The sequence below is a fragment of the Dufourea novaeangliae genome, unplaced genomic scaffold, assembly GCF_001272555.1.
Source record: "Dufourea novaeangliae isolate 0120121106 unplaced genomic scaffold, ASM127255v1 scaffold8, whole genome shotgun sequence".
Lineage (NCBI taxonomy): Eukaryota > Metazoa > Arthropoda > Insecta > Hymenoptera > Halictidae > Dufourea > Dufourea novaeangliae.
Window position 1 is genome coordinate 673,374 of NW_015373923.1, and position 20,692 is coordinate 694,065.

Consider the following 20,692-nt stretch of genomic DNA (forward strand, 5'->3'; position numbering starts at 1 on the left):
GAACTATTCCCCCAATTATCAACAAGGTAACGGGAACAGTAACTCCAGCGGAAGCGGCAACAGGGGCGGGTGGAGACGGTAAGTGTTGGAAGAGATTCCGAGTCGTTCGACGAGACGGATGTAAACGCGGTGGTTTATGGGAATATACGCTGGAAAAAACACACCGTGTCAGGAGGACCAGGATAGATAGTTGTCTCGTCGCGAGCAGCCAATCATCGCACCACCGCTGCTCTCCCCCCGTTTTTACCTATATCCCAATTTAGGTAACGAGCGCATGTGTGCAATACGTCGACGTTCTTGGCCCTACTCCACCATCCCCTACACCCCCATTCTCCCGAAATTCCTGGGGTAAATATTTGCAACAATGGAGCCACCTCCGATTTCGATGATTTTTCGATTTGTTATCAAGGTCGTCATTCTCATTAGTTTTGTCAAGGTTTTAGTTGGGGGTCGCCGTTTGTAAAACAGTTATTATAAAAAAAAAAAAACGTACAGGTAGATAATTATTTTTAAGAGTTAGTTAAACACAGTTCAAGAAAAAATCGTTTCAGAATTGCTTAGAGCCAGTTCAGAACAAAGTCATTCAGAGTAGGTTAAAGATAGTTCAAGATCAAGGTATCATTGTTTTCTAAATAACTTGTTAATAAACAGCATTTGATAACTGAGTATTTCTGAAGGTTACTCGGGAGGGTAACCTTGACAACATTTTAAAAAATCATCGAAATCGTAGGTGGCTCTCGTATTGTAAATATTTACCATTCCTGGCTGTAAATTCGCGAACCTTCATGACGAGAACGACAATTTTTAGCGACCTAGAGGATTATGAAATTTGCCCGTGTGACACACACGAACGCGCGATGTGCGTGCAGTGTGTGTGTGCAGTGTGAGTCAGCAGTCGTTTCTCCACGGATCAGCGAGTGTGTCTGATATAGAATAGTAGAAGCAGCGTACATCTGTCGAATCGAATGTCGCCTGGATTATACGCCTACCGATCGTAACTATTTTGCCCCGAATTTCTTTCGTTTCATTGAAAAGAGCGACTGAAGATTTTTTCTCTCGAAACAAGTCGGCCTCGTTCATGGCAAGTATCGTAAAACAAATTTAATGAATTAAGAATTTTGGAAGCGAGATTTCGCATGAATAAAAGTGCTTGTTTCTTTTATGGCAAAATGGTTAGGATTATTGGGGAAAATAAATGACCCTCTGTTATAAAAAAACATTCAGAGTGTTTTTTCTCAGTTGTTCGTTATAAGGCCGATAAAGATTCGAAAATGGGCGGAGTTGAATTGAATTTTTTTTCCGACCAACATCGCACGTGAATTGAATTGGAATTCGAATAACCGCAGAGACGAATAGCGATCGGTCATTTGTTTCGAAAGTATAATTGGGAAATAGAATCTGTACGCCACACCGCTCGTAAGTATTAGGACACCTGGTCTGCGTGAAAGATGATGCGATGTTTCGTAAAAGTTACACATTTTCCTCCACGTTTAATGTCTTACAGCAAAGACGGGCACAATTATTTTATATAAAGGTTGGAATTACCGCGTTTAATTAATAAAAAATTGCGAAATACTTGTTCTTTCATCCTTTATTTGTTATTCGAAACTTCTAGATAGTGAACTTGCCCATCTCTGCCTTACAGTAGCGTAAACGTTGTACATCGAGCTTTAATGTTCCTCGAACAATATTCATTTACAGGTTTTCAGCAATATTTTGAGATGCCTTGTAGCATTTCCCTCGTATTCGATAAGTGTCCCAATACTTGTGAGTGTAACACGTGGACCCTGAAATGCTCACCGGATTTGTCGCTCCGACTATAGGCCCCCTCGAGTTTGGATTTCGAGCAGCAGATCGTGTTGTGTGTACTATCGCGAGGTTTTTAAAATCTATGATCGATAAAACTATTTCGTTATCTCGCTCGTGTGAAATAATTCCGATTTATCAGACAAGACAGTTTTCTTTCTTTCTTCTGTTTTTTTTTTTTTGGATTACTTTTTCATCGCAAGCAGAATCAATTGTGTCGAGTATTCGTATCGCTTGGGGCGCAGTATCCGATCCACACTGTCCGTGATCATCGTCGATCCGTCATCTTCGTGTAAACGTGTACGATTTTACGTTTTTTTTTTTTTTTTTATAAGATACCTTTGTAATCATCGTGACCGATCGGTTAACAATCGAGGCTCCACAACGCCGGGACCTGAAACAATTCGGCGAATATATTTATTCGCGGAAAATCCACGAAACTCGGAAAGACGAACGCATTTCGGTGACGTTTTGTTCGCTTTGGAGAAGGTTGAATCGTCGACGGAGACTCTCGATCGCGCGACCGATCGGTTACGTGTGTGTATCTCTATCCGTCGGTGCACAATCGGCCGAAAAACGGGGACTATGTATACGATATCCCTGCGAACGATACACGCGGCACACGACGGCCATTTTTGTAATGATTATGCACTTGGGACAAATATAATTTAATTGGTTCTACAATTGTTCGTCGACTGGACTCTCTCATTGACCCACCGAACTGTCCCGGACAACAATCCACATGTATAATATCACAATCTCAACTTCCAAAAATCATTTATGTTTTAATATACAGGGTGAGTCGATAAGAACTAACTAACTAAAAAAGCTCGTTACCTATTGATTGCATCAGAAGCATTCAGCAAGGGATGCATCGGATGGATACAATTTAATGTTTTTTATATCTAAATTTTTTTGTGATGTCAAAGTGACCCTGAGTTTTTCAAGGTCAATGCATCTTTTTTTTTCAAGAATTTAATTGACGCTAGACTAGTGCTAACCTTCGTCTGTTCCTCATTTTCCCAATTTGTCCCTCAGTATCAAATCGACACACAGTGGTGAAAAGAAATTAACATAACGAGATAATGAATCGTTAAATCTGCAAATTCTTTCAAGTAAAAATCACGGGAGCCTTGGCTAAATTTACCTACACACAACAGAATAAAATGTCCATTTCGACGCAGTAGGGAACAGATGAGGGTTTTCAGGTGCATTCGAATATGTCTCCACTTCTTGACGGTGAACTTGAACATTGAAAATCTCGGAGGTAAAATGTCCTAATTCCTCGAGGAACGCCCGTTCTGTACGAAAGCAAGACGAAGCTCTCTATGGGGACCAGTTGAAAATACGCGGCGACCTCTTTGTCCCGGAACAACAACCGCGAACATTTTCTCGGGGAAAATTGGAAAGCGTAATCGGCACGAACACGGTGGCACCACGGGTATCACGGGTTGAAATCAGTCGTTCGGGGTACATCTGGTACCCGGTCTACCCAGAGCGGGCGAGCATTGAACCAGCGAGTACCACTCGAGAAAACAATAGCGAGCAGCGCGCTCTTGTTCTGCCTTTCTCTCTTTCTCTCTGTGTGCCCCTCTTTCTCGCCCCCCCCCCTCTCTCTCTCTCTCTCTTTGGGCTCACCTCTATCGTCACCCTGAAATCTGGATCCTACGTGGTATACAGAACCGTTCGTTGGGAGACGCTAGGCTCCTTTTTGACGCAAGAGCTCTCTGACCAGCGGAACCTCGTGTTCTTAAAATAATTGTAAAACCACCGCCACATATTGAACGAACCTTGAATGGATTCTGATCGCTCGGTTGGACAATGAAAATTGAACTCTCGAAACCGTTTTAGCGATTTTCTGCATGAATGTAATGTATGGTTTTTGCTTGTTCTTTTTTGGAAAAAATAATTTAAATAAATTCCCCCTTTTGTTGAGAAATTGTTCACATAGATTTATAGGCCTTAAGAAACGGTATAACTTTTATTTTAATAATTTTTTTATATCTTGTGGTTTAAGATTTATAAGCACTTACATAGCAGCTCGGACAAAAGGGTTGATTTCTCCCTTAAAGTAACAGACGAGCACGAACGAATTACGGCTAAATTTTTAGGTACGTCTAATGAACATTTGTATAAAGTTGCATCAAAATCGGCGTGTATCAGTCACTGGAGTTCCCTTGTTTGCACGGTCACACACACGGCCCATTTAATTTCCATTACCCGCATCAAAATTGCGTTTGGTTCAGCGAACCAAGCCGATACTTCCGATAGCCCGCATGGCGTAAGTGTAAAAACAACCCTTCCGTTCCCTCGGACCGTATTCTCGCGTCGTGTTCCCGTCCGCTTTTGTCCGAATCGGTGTGCGTTACCATTTTCCGGCCTACCAGATTTCACGGATTATCGTTGAATTGAAGTTGAGCATCTAAAGAACTAAAAATCGTCATCCACGAATAAGATCCGCGCAATAATCAAAGGCAAAGAGGTTATGGTAAGATTTTTTAGGCTGAAAATTACGTTTCCTTAACCTTTCCATTACCTCTATTACAACATGGCTACGTCCTCTAAAGTACAAAGTAAAATATTAGTATCATGTGTTTTTAAATATCTTTTGTGTAATAGTTTCTTTTATATCACAGGATATAAAAAAGAATACAAAAGGATGCAAAGCACCGAAGGTTTTCAATTGTCGTTGGAACGTTTTCTGCGAGAGCGCGATTAGGTTCCACTGAAAACTGGCGGACGGCGGCCATCTTGAATACTATAAATTGTCAAATGTTCCTCTGGTGTCACGTGTCGGGACGAAAATGTAGCCAGTGTTTCTTTTCTAGTTTCCAGAAATTTTCGCGTTGTGTCTTGAGGTACTCATTCCCGGTTTATTGCGTCTCTGTCGACGATTATGGATCATCGAAAACGGCGATACATGCGTACCCGCCACCGTCGTCGCGCATACTCCTACGGCCGAAGTGCTCCTTTCTGGGCGCGTAGCATGCGGCGTTATCTCGGCTTCCTTGTTGTCCCTTTGATGAAATAAAGCACTATCCGCGGCGGGATCTACCCCATGCGTTAGTAGTTGCGCCTCACCACCCCCCCCCCCCCACTCGAGTTCTCTCGGCGGCGCAGGACACAATACGGCCCTTACATCTTCATCGAGTACGAGTCGTCGCTTGCGTGTAATGCGTTCACTCCGGTTTCCATACGGGTATATGCACGACGAGCACCATTTGCTACCGAGGGCGACTGGATCATGGCCAATAGTCCTGACGCGACATTCTCTCGCCTAAGTTTAGGACCGATACCTTCGAACGTATATTTAATTACAGTATACTTTCCCTCAACGGTGAGTACCAATCTATTCACCATTGCTCGTAAGTATTTATTTCCAGCCGTGTTGGATTCGCTTTATCACCACGAAAATGTGCTAGATTTTACCGAGGGAACATAACCTGTAAAATAAATACTAAATTCTTAATGTATTCGCAAGGTACGAAAGACCGTGTATCGCAGTCGGTAACAGACAAGGGCGGCTTACCAACAACAGCATAGTGTAAAGTGCACGGATTAATGTAAAATCCCACTGCCGAAAAAAAATCGTCGGTTTTTCGTATTCGACGGTACCGCCGTATACATACACTGCCTTTGCTTTCATCCCCCGGGTAAATGGGTTTCGCCCTGTTGTAACAGCTCGCTGCATCGTCGGGGCCCACTGTAATCTCCGAATTCGGATCAAGCACGCTTGAAAAACGGTGTCACAGTGAAACATTCGTCGGGTTACAATCGCTATTTTTTTTTATGTTGCAACGCCCAAACAGCGCGATTCTCCGTTTTTACTCTGGTGGTGAAACAGGCTCGTGTGTATTTCGTGTATGTGTGTATATGTCAGCGGCCGCGGATTACAGCGGTGCGATCTACCGCGCGCGGTCGGGCAAGAAAAACAAAGAGAAAATAAAGAACGGCCGGCGGGGGGGGGGAGAAAGGGCCGAGAAACAGAGAAAGAAGAAACTTTGGTGCGCACGGTAACTGGAGGCAGTCCGTTGGGTGGTTGAATCGTGGAGTGGAAGGCAGTGGAGAGCCCTTGTACGCCCATGGAGATGAAGGTCCAGGTGCGCCCTCACCTCACACGACTCTGCTCCACGGCACATCCGAGTTCTCTCCTCTCTCTTCATTCTCCCCCCTGGCCCCTTCATCCTCGTCTTCTCTATGTTTCCATCGTTTGCCGCCTCGTCCCTTTTCTTCTCCGTTCTTCCTCCCCCCCATTTCTTGCGTCTCGCGTCGTGTTCCCGCGCGTACTCGTTCCTCCGCAGCACCACATAAAAAACTCGCGGCCGACTCGCGTTAATGTACACGTGACGTGTGACGTGTAGATATATACGTAGCTGGTACGCACGGCTATGCCTGTGTGGTACGTGTTGGGTATCCGTACATGGGTGCAGGCACCTAAAGGTAAAGAATAGGGACTGAAGTACCGGCGCGCAAAATGGATGGCGGATGTAAATGCCAAGTAGCCAAGTGTAAGTACGCGATTCTCTCTTTCTTTCACTCACTCAGTCACTCGATCTTTCTCTCTCCTTCTCACTCATTCGCTCTTTCGTCATCCCGTCCCATTCGATCCCACGTGATCCTCAGTAACTCTGTCTCCTTCCGTCTCGCGGCGCTCCTCTCGGTACCGAGGACCCGTGTGGCGTGTGTGACGTGTGTGACGTGTGTGTGTGCCACCATTGCTTCCTGCGTTTGATAAGTACATACGCATTGGCCGAGTGTGTCTACCGTTGCTTGTACACGGCGCGAAACCACGCGGAAAGATCAAGCAGCTGCCGGCTGAATTTTTTGGAACGGAAGTCGCCCAACCAACAACGAACGTTCGAGCACGGTTGGGGGGGGAGGGCGTCCCTTAATTGGACGCGACCTCTTCCTCGCGGTCGGGTACGCGCGTTGCACGTTTCTCCGTTCGAAAGTTTTGCACGACGTAGTTTTGTTTTTGGGGCGAAAGCTGGCTATATCGTTGACAGCTGGTGGCATGAGGTTGTGTGTCTCGTCCTGATCTATCGGTTTTTCGACGGTAGAACTTTTGACCACGTACAATACTTATAGACACGGCTTTAGGTATACATATAACTGCGTTGTAGCAAAGATAAAATCATCTGTATGACGTCACGTGAGAGCAAAATCTTCGACAATAGTTACGTACATACAGTGATTTACACTGTTTGGCTTCTGAACCCTTCATATTGTATGTATGGTATGTATGTATATACATATATTTGAGGCTATTTTTTTTGTACATACAAGCTGTTTGTAGACAGCAGGCATCTCATACGGTATCCGCCATTTTGAATTATCTGGAATTGCTTGTGACGTCACACGAGGGCAATGTTTCTTGGTATCTTTGCTTTACTTCGACTCGAGGATCCGTGAATATAGGACGTGTGTATAAGTATATACGGTCGAGGGTTAGAATTTACGGTTTCAACGGATTGAATTCAACGACGGGATTGTACAGGTTAATTCTCTTGCTATAGCCCTGAATGAGAGTGTTTAGCTACGGAGATCATTTTTATTTCACAGGATATGCACAAAGGCCGACTCCGTGGCGGTAGCCTGTCGATGACACGAGGACAGTATTGGACCTGCATATCGTTAACCGATCGGCGAATTATAACGACTATTCTCTTTGGAATCTCTAACTAGAGAATTACTCTGTATACCATCGACAACCAGTTGGCGTGGACTGTAAAACGCTACGTTCCATTATATTACCACTGTATATCCCGTACACGCTGTCTGTCAAATGTCGTTAATATCACTACAGGCATCTTATTGGGTAAGTACAATTTACCTAGTCTCCCATTGCAAATATTAAACCCGGCGAATTAACCCTAAAATACGATACTTCGCCGTGAATTATGTTATTATTACTATTCAAAGAAAACCCTGTGTGTAGCCTAGAGAAATAATCATTTTCATTGACCTTTTGGAACAAACGATAGGAACAATTACTTTTGACTCTACCGGTGGTGCCAACCATATACATATAAATATGCGTTGTAACACTGACGTGCAAACTCGGCTTCCGCTAGGGGAAAAATTGTTGTGAGGGAAGGGCCGTTTACTAATTGATAAATTTATTTCACACGCTGAAATAAATGTTAAACCGAATATTACTTTAGCATACATTTCAATAGTTCTCGATACCAAGTAGCAGGAGGTCCTTTCCTACGTCACTTTTTCCCCTAGTGGAAGCCGAGTTTGCTTCTAAGTGTACACATGGTATGCGAACGTGTTCACGATCGGTAGCGCGATATTTATCCCCAATTAACGACACGGGAACGGTGTCGCGGATTATCTTGCGAATGATCGACGATCGAGGACGTCCCGCGCGAGGTAACGCGATCGTCGTGTATCCGAGAGAATCGGTGGGTGGCCGGCTCCGGTGTCGAGTCGCGGGTACGTGAACGCTTTCTCTTTCTCTCTCTTATTCTCTCTATCTCCTCGGGGCGGCGCTCGGTGGCTCGTTACCGCGTCGTTGGAGACGGGCTCAGACAGCAGCGCCCGGGATGACGCAGCACCGGCTCCTGGTTACCTCTGGCCCATTGTTCTCCCCGCATTTCTTCCGAGCTCGTGCTCAAGTGCTCGATCGCTACCCTCCCTCGATGCCCGGATGGATCTCCCTCGGCTATGCCTTTCAGCCCCCCGCGGGGTACCTCTAGCGTAGGAAAAGGTAGGTGTACGTAGGTACACGTCTTCTTTCGTGTGTCTCAAACGAGATGTCGCGTAATTATTTAGTCGGTCCCCGCGCGTCAATAAAGACCGACTGCTGCCGCCACGTTCCGTGTGGGCTTGATTTCAGTAACCTATGGCGCGAACTTGTAAAGGAAAAATCGCGCAATCAAGCAAATCGCATGGCGCCGGAATACAGAGTAAATGTGTCGAAACAGAATTATCGTTTTTTTGGATTAGATGATAATGAAAGTAGAGATATAACAGTAATTTTACAATGTTTATTTAAAACTATATAGATTTATGTTTTACGAAATTATTATTATCGTTATTGACAAAACATATTCGTTTTTATGTTTCTTGGATTATTTTACCCATTTTGTCCATTTTTCGTGGAGTAACTTAACACGGGTTGTTGTCAGCATAAGACTTGGATCGAACCAACAGAAAACAAAGAAAGAAGGGAAGGGCAATTTCTTGTTTAGTAAATGCACAAATTGCAGTCTGCGGTTTTTTGCAGAGAATCAAACGCAAATTAACATTAGTGATGTAAACACTGCAGGTTTTAAATTGTCGTGGGAACGTTTTCGGTGAGAATGCGATTAAGGTCCGCTAAAAACGGGCGGACGGTGGCCATCTTGAATACTAGGAATTGTCAAACAGTCCAGCGTCTGAAAATCAAAGCTGACATAAATAGTAGCTTGCCAAAGAGGTTAATTAGAAGTACACGTGTGAACGAATATCATCGTGTTTAGGGATCCACTTGGAGGATATCATTATTTCCAAACAGTGTTCTCAACATCTTGAAAAAAGTATGAATTTTTAGGGAATTCTTGTCTATTTTTATCTGATCATGAGAGGGATGATAGGAAACGTTCCGAGGAGAACAATAACACACAGGACAAATCTATCACGGTTAGTACATAATACGTCGACGTAAGTTTCTTCCGAAAGATAAAAGAAATTCATATCTTGCCATTCAAGCTGCTAAATTTTCATTCTGTGCCCCTACCGTGCGCGCACCCCAACAGTTGTGTCGGGTCGTTTCTTTTCTTTTTCGTTCGAGAAACACCGTTAAACGTTCCCCGATGAACCATGTCCAACGGCACGAGAAAAAACGATCGAACCTGCAAAAGATTCCGGGGGACACAGCCGTGAGAGGAGCAGTCACTCGGTGCCGCGACAGGGCGGCCTGAAGGTAACGCAACAGAAAGGTGACGAGATGCGGCCCCCCGCAAGGGTTTCCCGCGCGGGTCACCCGCCTGTCGATAATACGGCACCCGGTTTCGGGCGCCCAGTACCACCACACGCACCGCCAAGCGGGGCCCTACCACCTGAGCCGTCTCTCGATGCCCGTGGTTTGACCCCCCGTGCGAAACCAGGACCCCCCGGTCCTACGCCACGTCGACTCCTTGACTTCGGTTGTCCAGTCTCGCGGAAATAACGATAGGTAGGAGACTCTACTTAGGGGACGAAGCACCAGAATCGAAGGGGGGGGGAATCTCGTAGGAGCAACGCATCGACGGGGTGTACGAGCTACTAGGGCCCTGTAGCGTCCCCAGATGACTTTGGCAGTTCCGCGGCGACGTGAACCCGCGGGGCCCCCGTGAGTCTCTCGCCCCTGGTGGGCCGTCGCCGTGTGTGGGAACCTTCGGTGCCCGATTCTCGCGATTTTTCCTTCAGACACGCCCGACCGGGTGCCTCTCGAGTGTTCAATCGAATATGGTATGTACGACCTACCCCCGTGTCCGTCGTCCTGGTAGGCATATGCGACGCGTTCGGGGTCTCTTGCTCCGTAAGCTTAAGCCTAACATCATTTTTCACAAAAGCTCAATACCTGTGTGTGTGTGTGTGTGTGTGTGTGCGCGCGCGTCTACCTTCCGCTCGATAAACAATATGCCATCGTGTACGCGCCAACGGGCCGACGAGTGCCCCCCTCCCCTCCAATGGGACACAATGCGAGAGAGCGCACCATCTTATATGACGTTCGTGTTCGACCGTTCCTCTTCTCTACGTCCTCGAGTGCTTAAGTGCTCGTTATGCCCCGCGCCGCGTCAACCTTTTGTGTGCCCCCGTCGGTTGTCGTAGTCGCAGCAACTGTTTTTCGGGCAAGTCGCGTCGGTTAAGTGTGTCCGCCTCGGCGGTGTACGGGTTCGCTGGGCGCTGAAGAATTAACAACGGACACGACCCTGCGTGCACCCGGGGCATTCGGTTCTCGCGAACTGTTCCGCCCGCCGGTATCGTCGATCGAGCCCCGGGAATTAATGCGTGTAACCGTCGACGCGGCGGGGTGAAAATGAATCGTCCGATCGACAAGCCACATTGGGGGGTGGGGGTACAGTAAGTGGAATCGAATACTTTTTTTTCCAGATTAATTCAACCCTCTTGGTGACCGTAAACACGAATGTAGTCGTATCAGAAGCTGAAATTCCCACGTCAAGCATAAACGTGTAAGAGAGATCGTTTAAATTGTGAAGTTAAGAAGTGGGGGGTAGTCTTTTTAATACCGATACGACACCGTACGTAGTAGCGTTAGCATGATAACGAAATTATTTTGCCACATGTGTAGTGATATTCGACTGCAAAGGGTAAAAAGTCATTTACGGGTTAACTCGTTGTAAATGCACGTAATTTGTATACTCCTGGCGTTCTGAGACAGAAAACGAAATACGATCCTATCGTCGGGAACACCAGTTTCCCAAAAATCCCACGGAAGTCAATATGTTCAGAGCGTCGAATCAGGGAACGATTCAAAACCTGGGATTACCTATCATCATCTGCATACAAATTCCCGTTGTATATACCTTCACAAGATCCACACGAATCCCTTGAACGCTAAAACGTGTGTTAAACGTATCCTCCATCATAAAAGTCCATTCGCGAGGACGCCAGTGCGCATACATTCCCTGTTTGGAATGCAGCCTTATTACCAAAGCCAAAGTAACGAGAGCGACTCGCGGCGAACGGGGGCGACCGGTTCTCACTCGAAACTTTTCTTTCAATGGGTATAATTCGAAGGGGGTTGCCCCGGCCAGGAGAGCCGCGAATAAGAAAGTCTCGGTCAGTAGGTGCCGCCGTCGCCCCTGCGTATACGAAGTACATTTTCCATCGTCTTCGAGCGATTTATGTACTTCTTTTGGAGGTCAGGGCTCGCCCACGCAGCGCTGAGTTCGAGCGGTGGGCGTGGCGTCGGGCGTGGCCCCGCGGAACGGCGGAGCGGGGGGCGGGGCGGGGCGTCGCTCTCCCCCCTCCGCGTCGATTCCTCAATTTCTGCGGCCTGGGTGAGTGTGTAGGAGGTTTATATGTGTCTCCCCTGGCGCGTGTGTGTGTACACAGGCAGCCTCAGCGTTTTCCTTCGCGACGTGTGCGTTATATCCCGTGACACCGTCGTTCCCGCTCGGACACGGGTCACAGACAGTACACTTTGCCCGGTTTTTTTTCGGTCAATCGCGGGGCCAAACGATCATCTTTGGCCCGCGACATTGAATCGCGGTGTTTCGCGGTCCAAATCAGACTTTTCTGTTTTTTTTTTAATTTTTTTTTTGTTCTTCGTTCCCTTTTACAACCAAGTGGGACTTCGAGGGGGAGGGGGAGGGAACAAGTCGCATCGAGTGACGACCCAGTCGAGCATTTCACGAAAATACTCCAGTGATCTGCTGTCTCGGTTCCCTGGAAATAACCTGCCGCCGCCGGCACCTCGAATCGATTAACTCGGCCAGCAGTGCGCGATTGTTCTTTTGCAAACCGCGATCGCATGACCCGATTTATTGAAATATTCTCGCACAGTAATGATGTTCGTTAACCTTTAATCGCTAACGTAAGAAACTTCCCTTTAACCGCCTGACGTGCGGTATGTGAGAGGTCTAACGTAAAATAATTGTAAGAAAATGTATTTGGTAATTATTGAGAACATAGTTCTCAATGCCGATTTCAATGATCTTGAAATATGTTCTCAAGACCATTATTCTGAACAACTTTTCCCTATACATATGACAGGCGGTTTCTTTTAGTTTCTGAAATATTCGCGAAAAACTGCTCCTACTGGTACATTGAATTTCGTCCATAAATACGTGCACGTTCATGGCAACGTGTTCAGGACTTGTTACTGCCGACTCATGTGTTTCTTTTGTTGATTGTTACTTTCCCGGATTATTATTCATTCTATCACCGTTAAATTATATTACGTCAAAAAAAAAAAAATATTGAAAGTATGCCGAGAAGAATTCAAGCAATTATAGATGCAAAGACTGAACAAAAAACGCAACGATATGTTTGGTAGTAAAGAAGGTACCATTATAAGTGTATTTTCAATCCCCTTCTTGATCAAAATTCAAATGAACGGTACTTCGAAGTGTTCATAATAATATGATCACTCACTAATAACATGCAGTTGTAGCACCGACGGCTTTTCCTTTTGATCGGGAGACTCGACGATTCGTCGATCAGAGAACAGCTTCATTCCAGGTGATGGATGTCGATGCACGCTTGGCGTCCCGCAAGCAGCAGGTATACTCCTCTTACCTACAGGGGTACCTACGACGAGAGCGAACCGAATATCGCGAATTCCGTCACGGGGTGTATATGGATCGGTGCAAAGGCATCCTGGGCGCAGAGCAATTACCTTCAGGTCGCTAGGGGGAGGGGACGGGAGTCAAGTAGCAATATCTGGACCCGTTATCCAGTTCGGTTATCCCGACTGGAATGCTTTGTGTCGCCCGGTTCCCAATCTGCATCTCTCTGACTGTGTGTGTGTGTGGTTGTGTGTGTCTGAATGGAAGTAGTCTATGAGATTCGCGGCATGATTTCAAATGAAATCGACTCTTTGTCCCCGGCCCCGGAAATTTCCAATTCAATAACGCACGCGCGCGCACGGTTCGGAGGATAGGCGATCATACGATTCGGTTTGCGAATCGTGATACCTGGAGCAGAGTAGCAACACGTCTCACGATAACTTACAGATCTTAATTTCCTAAGTCTCTAGGTAAATGTACGGAGGATCTCTGTTTTGGCACCAGAGTAGTCTAGCAGGGTTAAGCATAGGCAAGAAAAATATATTATATTTTTTTCTACCCTTAAGGGGGTGAGTAAGAATTAATGAATCAAGGAACTTGTAGTTTTTTTGTACATGTGTGTTCAGATTTTAAGAAAGCACACAGTAAAATTTGTGTGCAATTGTCTTTTATGTTAACAAAGTTATTACAGTGAATCCACGATGAGTGTTCGACGGCTTCTCGGCACTGACAAGGCGAGGTCCCCAGGTGTAACGTTGACTTTTAAAGAGATTTAGCACAATGAGAGAGCTTAGAATGCTCAAGCCAATGATATTCGTTTCAATGAATTTAAGCACTTTGGGAAAATACATTTTCAAGGTGTTATGCTTTAAGAAAATACAATAATAGAAAATCGATTGTTTGATCCCTCCGAATGGGAATACCTCCTTGAATCTGCTCTTCGATTTGCCTCGCCTGATGCCTTATCACCGTCACAGACGTATTCGCCTTTTCGACTCGTTCGCCCGTGGTCATGAATGACGAATAACCAGGTACTCGCCCTCCTCGCCCGGAACAACCCTTTTGCAATGCATTAGAATCGAGGCAGCCTGTCAAGGGAAGACCGTAGGAAGACGACATTAGCATCCTGGCTAAGGACACACCCCCCATTGCCTCCGGTTGTGTCGCGTCTTAGATCGAAACAGCCCCCCATGTTTTCGTTGGGGCCGGTATTCATGAACACGGGGGCCTCCCGTCAACGGTGGGTTAGCGGAGGGGAGACGGTTCGACTTCCTTTTCCTTCATGAATTTACAATCGAGCGAAGGAATCGCGGCCGACAACAGACGCCCTTACGCAAGTGCCTGTGTTCCAGTCGGGGAGAATCCAACGTGGTCGGGGAAATGAAAATTGTCCGATGGAAAATATCACGTGTAGTAATTTTGTGTATTTACTTGGTCATGAGTTGGTGAGAAAGTCTGACGAAGCATTCGATTAGATGCAGAGTTGGGTACAATTTTATTCAAATGGTATACGGTGAAAAGTGTCAGTATCTAAGATCGCAATCAGATTAAGTAATTGTTTCACAAGTGTCTAATCATTCAAGAAGAAAGGATCTGTAGATTAATTAATACTGACACTCCGACAGCCAAAGATCAACGGGTCACTACAAAGACCAGAGAACCAGATCTCTCTGAAGGCCAATTATCACCGGAATACAAGAAAAGTCCAACGCTACTTCTCCCCCTCCGGATCCCCCTGCTAATTCCCGCCATAATACGAATCCGAAATCGCCCAGGAAAGCAACAATGGCTTCGGTAATCGTATCAAACAGTAGCAACAAATCCGTCCGGTCCGTTTGTAACAAGGGCGCACGTGAGGGGCGGGAGGGTGGAAAAGAGGGGGCTGAGAGAAATAAAGCGAAAGAGAGAGTATCGTCGGGGTGGCGGAGCACGGGTAGCCACGTGCTGCTGTCACTGGCACAGATTATATTATATAGGAATGGCAGCGAATAGGTGTAGATATAAGCGTCGAGCCGGCAGTTAATAAATATGATAATGGCGGTCGAGACGGGAGAAAGAGAGGGGTGCGTGGGGTGCGATATGGGATACCAGTGTATAAGAGTGACCACCAGAAGCGGAGGCCTGTCACCGTCAGGACCTCTCGTATGTCACACGCGCGCGCCCCCAACACGCACGCGCCTCTCCCCCTTTTGCCCCCCTCATAAACCGACATTTCGTCGAGTGTGAAACTCTCGTGCGACTATTTTTCCTTCCTAATTTCACTCACCAATAATGGTCGCGTAATTAACGATTATGAAAATTCTTTCGAATTAGAATTCGTGGAATGGATGTGGTTCAGAGATTAAAAGTTGAATAGTTGGAGACTACGGAGATCTAGGTTTTAATTTTTAAGTCGAAGACAGAGGATCATGAAAGTTTTAAGGGAATTTTTGACCCAATAACAATAATGCGTCGAACAAATCCTCCATGGTTAACAATAAGCTGATTCGAGGATTTTTGGAAGATAAAAGGAATCCGTTTGCGACAGTTTCGCTGTTCTCCGAGTGCACAATTCCTTCCAAAAAACAGCCGTACAAAAGATCGCTTGGTCCTCGAAGATCCTAGGAAAACTAAAAAGAAAAACACTTAACTCCCTTTCATCAATCTCACTTGCCACGGACGGAACTCGGGAATACTTTTTCCGCGTCTCCTCGGGCCCCCTTCTCTTAGCTGTTAAATTGCCATCTCCCGTTTCGCGTGTCTCGTGCCGGCCATGTACCTGCTTCCCTCGCCCCCCTCAGTTGCCAGCAGCAATTAGTCACGGTGCTCTTGATAAATCGCCGGAATCTCCTTCGTTCCCTTCACCGATGGGTGCCAGAAAGAGACAGAGAAGCTGCTCTAAGTCCCTGGGCTACGTGGACCCTTCGCAAATATCCAATAACAGGAGACTCCTGTGTGCGTGCCGGTGTTGCTGCTGCTGGTGGTGGCTTCTCATCTACTGTACCTGCGCCCTCGGGGCATTAACCTTCACCTATCGAAAGGAGATCGGCTTACCTTAATAATCGTAGGTAGAGGAGACGGGAGAGCCCGTCGTTCCAAGGGGGTTAGGACGTTACCGGGCCATGGAACGCGCGCGATGCCACGGATGATGATCAGAGAGAAAGTAGAGCTATAGTAGGGTGTTTCCATGGCGCTCGATATACACGGGAAAACGTTTCGTTATATGGACGAAGAGAGAGAGAGAACTCGTGGGAGATGTAATGAAACATTCTTAGCCTCCTCCAACCGGCGCGCCCGTTACTGGAATATCATCCGATTTTCGAGCACTTGGGGGGGAGGCGACAATTGATATTCGGTGACTTTGTCCGAGTTAGGTCGATGGGCTCTCGAAGGTGCGATTGGTATTGGTGGATGGGACTCTTTGGTTTTTTTAGGTGAACTGTGGTGTGCTTGTAGTTGGGGGTCAGGTTGATCCTTGTTTTGTCCTGGGGAATTTTTGGTGTCTCTGGGTCAGTTGGTGGATCTACAGAAAGGTGTTGATACTTTCGAACTTTTTTCAGCAGTCAGGTCTTCTAGAACATGTTTACTAAACTTTATCGTTATTTTTCTCAGTTACCACATATGATATATAAATGGAATAAAAACGAAAAGACAGCTAAATATTTGCTCTACCTCGTCTATTTTTTTTCAGAATTGTACAGAAATTGTTAAGGATAGAAAAAAAGAATTTGTTTTTGGTGGATGCATTTTACAAAACAACCTTGTGAGTGAGACCCACCAAGAAAATCAGGAGTAATACTCTATTATGTAACTATTATCTGTAAAATAAATTCAGAAAGATCGGGTTGGTGGAACATAGTTATAGTTATTCCAAAAAGGACAATTAAAATTTCGATAGTGCACAAGTAACGTGTCTTTCACACGAAAACAGGGATTGTAGGAAACTGGGTGTAAAGGTCGAATAAACTGCTGTAATAACCGAAATCTCGCCACAAAAAACGCCCGTTCCTTCGGAATAAGTATCGTTTTATTAATATCTCTGTCGTTATTTACAAAACTTTGTAATAATCTCTAATTTCTTCACCGTCACACGCTACTCGCTATTCGTCAATCTATTATACCTTGACGTTCGTAAATGTGTACATGTGTGTCTGTATGTATATTTATGTGTCCTGTGTGTGCGTGTGTGTGTGTGTGTGTGTGCAATCAGATGCGTTTACATTAATGTCGATAATGCTCTCGAGAGTGGTTTTTTTTTTTCTTATTTTTCCGCTAAATCTTGGTTTACAATTCGAACGGGAACACCAGAGGGTATGGCGTGTGAAAGATAGCAAGAAGAAGAATTCCCAGGTTTTTTTCCCAGTTTTCGAATCTCCCAATCTCCAACTTTTCTACACCCTCACTCGCCCCCCACCCCAGACCCCCGTGTTCTCGTTCAGGTGAGCCCACATCGGAGTCTAAAAGACCCGCGGTGGCACATTCTTCTTATTTACACCATATCGGAAGGGGGGAGGATGCACGGCCTGTGACCTCTTTATATCGCTTGGCGCACGCTTTTCTCTCGGCCTCCGACCGGCAAGCACCCTCCCCCCTCCCTTCTACTTCTTCCTTTCACTCCCCCGCCGGAGGATCGATTCTATTCGCGTGCAAAACCGTCGCCGCGTCACAATTCTCGAGCGAAACGGCCGCAATGCACACAGCCCACCCATCCCCATTTTCCACCCCCTCCCCCTCCTTCCAACCTATGTACAGATACGCGTGGCCGCTTGAAACGCGCGGTCGCGACACGATTTCCGCTCGTGGATTCTATGGAACGAGCCAGTTCCGACGCTCGATTAATCCGTTTCGACCATTCTCCACGAGTGGTTGCAGCACCCCCTCCCCTTTCCGTCTTTCGTCGCGCACAGTGGTTCAGAAACAAAATTCAGCGCAGCTCTTTTACGGTTATTTAGTTGAGGAAATACGAAAAATGTTGAACCTTGTAATCGAATAGAAGTGGGTAAATGAAGTCGGACGTTTTAAGAATTTTAGGAATCCTCTTCTATGACGTCAGCGATTCGTTAAAGCTGCGTCTACACTATATGAATAGCAAAAGAGTGTTATGTAACAAATGGTTATATGCAGCTTGCTACACATTTTATAATTTGTTAGGAGAGTGTACCTTCTGGACAAGTTTGTAACAAGTGTGTATAATATTTCGAGTCTTGTTTTTCGGTTTTTGACTGATGACTGGAATGGATCCAATAGAATAATGCATGGAATGAATCTTCCAAGATTAATAATAAGTTGATTCGAGGTTTTTTGGAAGATAAAAGGAATTTGTTTTTGACCGTTTGAGCTGCTAGATTTTGATTCTGGACCAATGTGCGTTGTTGACGAGAACGTCGATGGTTTCTCTGACACCGGTTCTTCTGGGTTCTTTGGGCAGAAACTGGACTCCAGACGAGAGAGCTTGGTTGCGCCACCAATTCCGACACGGTCGAATGACAGAATTTCGAGGGTTTCTTTTGTAGTCGTGGTTACGATTCGGACGAGTGACCGCTTTCGGGTAGAATTTCAATTGGAATGGTACAAAGTGAAATTTGGCAGTATCTATGAGCGTCATCCCGACCTTTAAACCCTTATTCGAATTTCTAAATTTCGATGGTATTCTAGAGCCATTATCGTCTGTAACTAAGTAAGTGCAAACGAATTGGCTTTGCAACATTTAGAAACTTGACGAGAACAACAGAGGATTATATGAATTTTCGAATAATTATAACAACACGCAGTGAAGCCTGCTTACTTTAAAGATTTGGGGAGGGCCGCTTCGGCCCCTATAATCCGGAGAAGGGTTAAACGGTTAAAGTGAGATTAAATAATTGTTCTCCCAAGTGTCTGCTCCGTTTAATTTTTCCTTAATCGCTTTTGGTCGCGATCACTAAACCGATTCGTGGATAGTAAAGTCGCCCTCGAACGGGTACGTACCAGGCGCGTCCATTCACCGGAAACTCGACTCCTTTCTCTCTCCTCCTACCTTCCAATCGTCGGTTGGGGCGACAACAAACCTCCATGGAACGCGGTTATTGCAACAGTGTCGCGAGCTTAACACTCGGGTGACGGTTCTCCACGGTTGAAAACCGAGCGACCCCCGGGGATCAAACGGCCTATAAACGGTGTACGGTTTCCTACGGAATTGGAATCGACGCGTTTCGAGTGGCCCACGCGGACGGATTATTCTGTGACAATCCGCTTCGAATGTTTTTCATTGTATGGTACGTTTGTTTCGTGTATTCCGCCCTCTGTATTGCGCGGACAGGCCAGCCACGAAACCGGCCGATCTCGCTCGTTTCACGCACGTTTTTGTCACTACCACGAGCGATCGATGTCTTTTGATTCGAAATGATTTTTCGTTACCTCGGGACCCCTCTTCGACTCGAGGAGACGACCTTGGATTAAAACGAAAAATTTGTAACACAACGAAAATACGTTGATATCCACGAATGTTATTCCATTAACCCTCGAACAATTTTATGGAAATTAACGGCTTCTGACAACTCATGTAAGTTAGTAATTCTTTCGATTAATTCGAATGACAAAAAAAACGAATTCACGAAGAAGGGGTCCTATAGCCGGATAAAGGAGTCAAAAGTGCCCTTAGACCGAATTGGATTTGTTGATGGGCCAGAAAAAAGAATTTGTACCAATTTTCAACCCTCTATCTTGAACTGGAAGGTAGTAATACAAACAATTCGGATTTTCATTTTTTCCTCAAGGTTCCTGATCGCTCTGTAGTACCCACTCCCCTTTATGTCCTGTTTTTTTCTTATACATGACGGTCTAAAGATACATGGTCGGCAGAGTGCTAGAAAGGTAGCTCTCCGAGATGTACATCGTGGATACCACGATTGAAGGTTTCGCGAAATATATCGATCAACGCCAGGACGTACGAACGGAAAGTACTTAATCGCCAGTCTCTCTTGGACCGCGGTGGTTCCTTTGTCACCGGCGAACTGGCGTCGATCTTTTCGCTGGTCATCGTCGTTCCAACTCGGTTTGAACTCCATCCGCGACATGGAGTCGAGTAGCGCAACGAACCACGGCACCCGAGTCGTATCGATCTATAATCCCGAGAACTTTCTACAGCCTCGAAAGGGCTGAGATCCTCTCGGGCACCTGAAGAAACCACCGAGACACGATCCTTGGTCTACTGTCGAGAACGATGATAAGTACTTCTTGGCTTCGTCAGGCTCAGTGTCCCGATGTCCTAGTAGCCCTGCGACACCAAATATCACCTGGTCCAAACCTAGTTCGTGTGTAACATTCGAAACGATTCGGGTTCCGTGTGCGCGGCTGGGATATCACGCGCGCAAGAACGATGTCGCGAAACGGTGATATCGCATTGTCTCTGAATTAACCGTCCCGCGGTCGTTGTAGCGTGGACACCACAGGGAATCCCCTGGATGCAACATGATTCTCTTCCACTGGACTGTCCCTCTGAACGAGAGGATATTCTCTTTGTCCCTCGGTTTCACGATGCTCAACGAGGTATATAGAAGGATCTGAGTCTTATGTTCCAATGAAAAAGGTTCACAGCTCTCCCCCACAACATCCCCCCCCCCCCCCCAAAAACTTCGTCGGGTGTTGCGTCCTTTATGCGTCGAACCACAACCTGGACAGGTTTTATTTTGTTCGTTTTATTT

The 20,692-nt window shown here is 46.0% G+C and overlaps 1 protein-coding gene across 1 annotated transcript in view; it reads left to right on the plus strand.

The window, feature by feature from the left end:
* Positions 1–444, plus strand: part of LOC107194729 (5'-3' exoribonuclease 2 homolog) — a 31,991-nt gene extending 31,547 nt beyond the window's left edge. Inside the window, exon 17 of the mRNA XM_015584401.1 lies at positions 2–444. Coding sequence (XP_015439887.1) covers positions 2–82 — 81 coding nt within the window. The 3' untranslated portion in view covers positions 83–444. The remainder of the gene's footprint in view (position 1) is intronic.
* Positions 445–20,692: the final 20,248 nt, after the last annotated feature.